Source organism: Helianthus annuus, chromosome 4 (assembly GCF_002127325.2).
Source record: "Helianthus annuus cultivar XRQ/B chromosome 4, HanXRQr2.0-SUNRISE, whole genome shotgun sequence".
Classification (NCBI taxonomy): domain Eukaryota; kingdom Viridiplantae; phylum Streptophyta; class Magnoliopsida; order Asterales; family Asteraceae; genus Helianthus; species Helianthus annuus.
In genome coordinates this window covers 39,563,755-39,566,777 of record NC_035436.2, presented here as the reverse complement: position 1 = coordinate 39,566,777, position 3,023 = coordinate 39,563,755, and the positions used below count along the sequence as shown (strand labels likewise).

At 36.7% G+C, this 3,023-nt stretch overlaps 1 protein-coding gene across 1 annotated transcript; it reads left to right on the top strand.

Annotated features, from left to right (window-relative positions):
• Positions 1–1,383: 1,383 nt before the first annotated feature.
• On the top strand, positions 1,384–2,598 carry LOC110924164. The gene is made up of 2 exons (XM_022168200.1): positions 1,384–2,190; positions 2,470–2,598. The coding sequence occupies exons 1-2, from the start codon at positions 1,384–1,386 to the stop codon at positions 2,596–2,598; spliced, it is 936 nt and encodes a 311-aa protein (XP_022023892.1).
• Positions 2,599–3,023: the final 425 nt, after the last annotated feature.

Here is a 3,023-nt window from a genome sequence, read left to right as displayed (position 1 = left end):
GTTTCAGTTATAAAAAAGTTCACAAATTTTCAATTAAACGAAACCCTCTTTTGAAGCGGAATCAACAATAACAGTCTTTCAAACGGAATAGTTGAAGCGGAATCACCAAGTTCACTCAAGCGGAATCACTGATTTCAAGCGGAATCAGTGATTTCAAGCAGAAATAGCCAAAATCTCAAGCGGAACCTCGGTTTCAAGCGGGATCAGATGAAGTTTTCAAGAGAAATCAAAATTTTCAAGCGGAACCAAGTGCTGATTTCAAGTGAAATCACAGTGACGTCATCATTTCAAACATGATTTCAAGTGGAATAGTAAAAATATCAAGTTTTACTTCGATTTTAATTCTGAAACTTTCAAGGATTTATCAAAACATGATTGCGCGTGTTATGTGAAAAATTGAGCCAATTTTACTGTGGCAAAATTTTCAATTTTAAAGAAGAAGGTGTAGAAAACAGAAAATACAGCTGAAATGGCAAGAACTCTTCCTCCTGAGCTCTGATACCACCTGTAGGATCGTTTTTAGACCCGCACGAGTCGATCAGAAGAGTAATTCACCAAAACAAGAGGCGGAAACTAATGAATCACTGTTATTTCAGCCGTATTCACTTTAAACTGTTGTATTATTGATAAAATGCCTTTTACAATCACGACAACACTTCGGCAGCACTTCGTGGCAAACCGGAAGACAATCCTAATGATTTCGCTCCAAGCAACCTATTTATAGGCGTTCCTATTCCGCTTGAACATGTATGTTCAATTCAAGCGGAATCACAAAGTTAACTCAAGCGAAATCATGTACCAAGCACACTCGAGCGGAATCAGGGAATATTGAGATTTCGCTTGAAATGTCATAAAATCATTTCAAGCGGAATCACTTACAAAGACCGTTTCTGATGAACGTTTAAAGAATATAACGTTGTCCAAAATCGAAAAATTTCTTATTCGTAATGGATCCAGCTTGCACAGGTTCCCACCAATGCCTTATCCTGATAATGACTATCTAATGTCCGATAGCAACCGTCTGATAAATGAGGAGCTTTCTTTTGACACGGATGAACTTAGGGCTGAGTTCAATAATCTTCACAGGTCTCTAAATGACGATCAAAGAGCAGTTTATAATGAGATTATGGATGCTGTTCGAAGTGGAAAGGGTGGTGTGTTTTTTGTGTACGGTTATGGTGGTACGGGCAAGACCTTCTATGGAAAACTTTAGGTGCTTCCATTAGATGCAATGGACAGATTGTTATTAATGTTGCTTCAAGTGGTATTGCATCTTTGTTGTTATCACGAGGTCATACTGCTCACTCACGATTTCATATTCCAATTAATCTCAATGAAGATTCGGTATGCCATACCAAGTTGATTATTTGGGATGAGGCACCGATGGTACAAAAACATGCTTTTGAGGCTCTTGATCGTACAATGAAGGATAGTTTGAGTGTGTTTGATTCACGAAATTCAGAACTTCCATTTGGTGGAAAATCTATTGTCTTTGGTGGTGACTTTAGACAAATCCTACCCGTTGTACAAAATGGAAGCAGGCAAGAAATCGTAAACGTCTCTTTATGTTCATCCCACATCTGGTCCAGTTGCAAGGTGTTAAAATTGACAACCAACATGCGTTTGTCGGTTGGATCCAGTAGCTCAAACATCAAGGAGATAAACGAATTTGGTAAATGGCTTCTTGAGATCGGCGAAGGCAATGTTGGTGATTGTAACGATGGTGATGCAAATATTGAAATACCTGATCATCTTTTAATAACTGATGAAAATGATCCAATTCAAGGTTTGATTGACTTTGTATATCCTTCAGTGCTTCATCGTTTTAAATACCGTGACTACTTTTCTGAAAGAGCTATACTCGCTCCTAAGAATGAAGTTGTTCATGAGATAAATGATCGTTTGCTTGCGTTGTTTCCCGGTGAAGAAGTAGAGTACCTTAGCTCTGATAGTTTATGTTCGACTGAGGAAATTAATGATCCGTTACATCAAGATTTATATAATCCAGATGTGTTAAACAGTGTGAAAGTATCAGGATTACCAAATCATAGATTGGTATTAAAATTGGGTATTCCGGTTATGCTTTTGAGGAATATTGATCAGCAAAACGGTCTGTGTAATGGTACGCGTCTTCAAATCACACGTCTTGGTAAACGTGTTATCGAGGCTGAGATATTATCGGGAAGTAATGTTGGTTCAAGAACTTACATCCCAAGAATTAGCATGACACTACAAGAAATTTGGTTCTTTACCAACACATAGTATATGTGGGAAAAAGCATATAATGCGTTGTTAGTTTTCTTTACCTACACATAAAATAAGAGTAATGATGTGTAGACTCATGACTGTGGATATAGGTCATTATCCACACATAAGTTATATGTAGGCATATAGCAAGCTATACCTACACATATATGTGTGGCTAAAAGCCATTTATATGTGTGGTTAAAAGTACAACAATTTGTTTAGAAGACATCTGACGTGGCAGCTGACGTGGAATCCAACGTGGCAGCTGACATGGCATATGACATGGCATCCAACGTGGCATCCAACGTGGCATCCGACGTGGCATCTGACATGGCAGTTGACGTGGCATGAATATATGTGTGGGTAAAAGTAATCTTATGTGTAGGTAAAAGTAATATTATGTGTAGGTAAATGTTGAAGATGTGTAGGTATTGATCTTAATTTGTGTTGAAAAAAAAAAACGTTGATGTGTTGGTAAATATATTTTAAAATGTAGACATTAACCACACTATATGTAGATAAAAATGTTCAATATGTACAAACAAATACCAAAGCATTATGGAAACATACGTGAACAAATTAAGATTCTTTATTGAACTAATAATAAACATTAATCTTACAAACAACCAAATAAAAGTACTAGTTATAGAAATTTAAATACTAAAACAAACAAAACAAAACTAGAAGAGAGGTTAAAACATAATCAGGGTATAACTTATGTCATTATACCATTAATATGCCCGTCCACCGGATGGGTACAGAACTAGAAAAGCGAG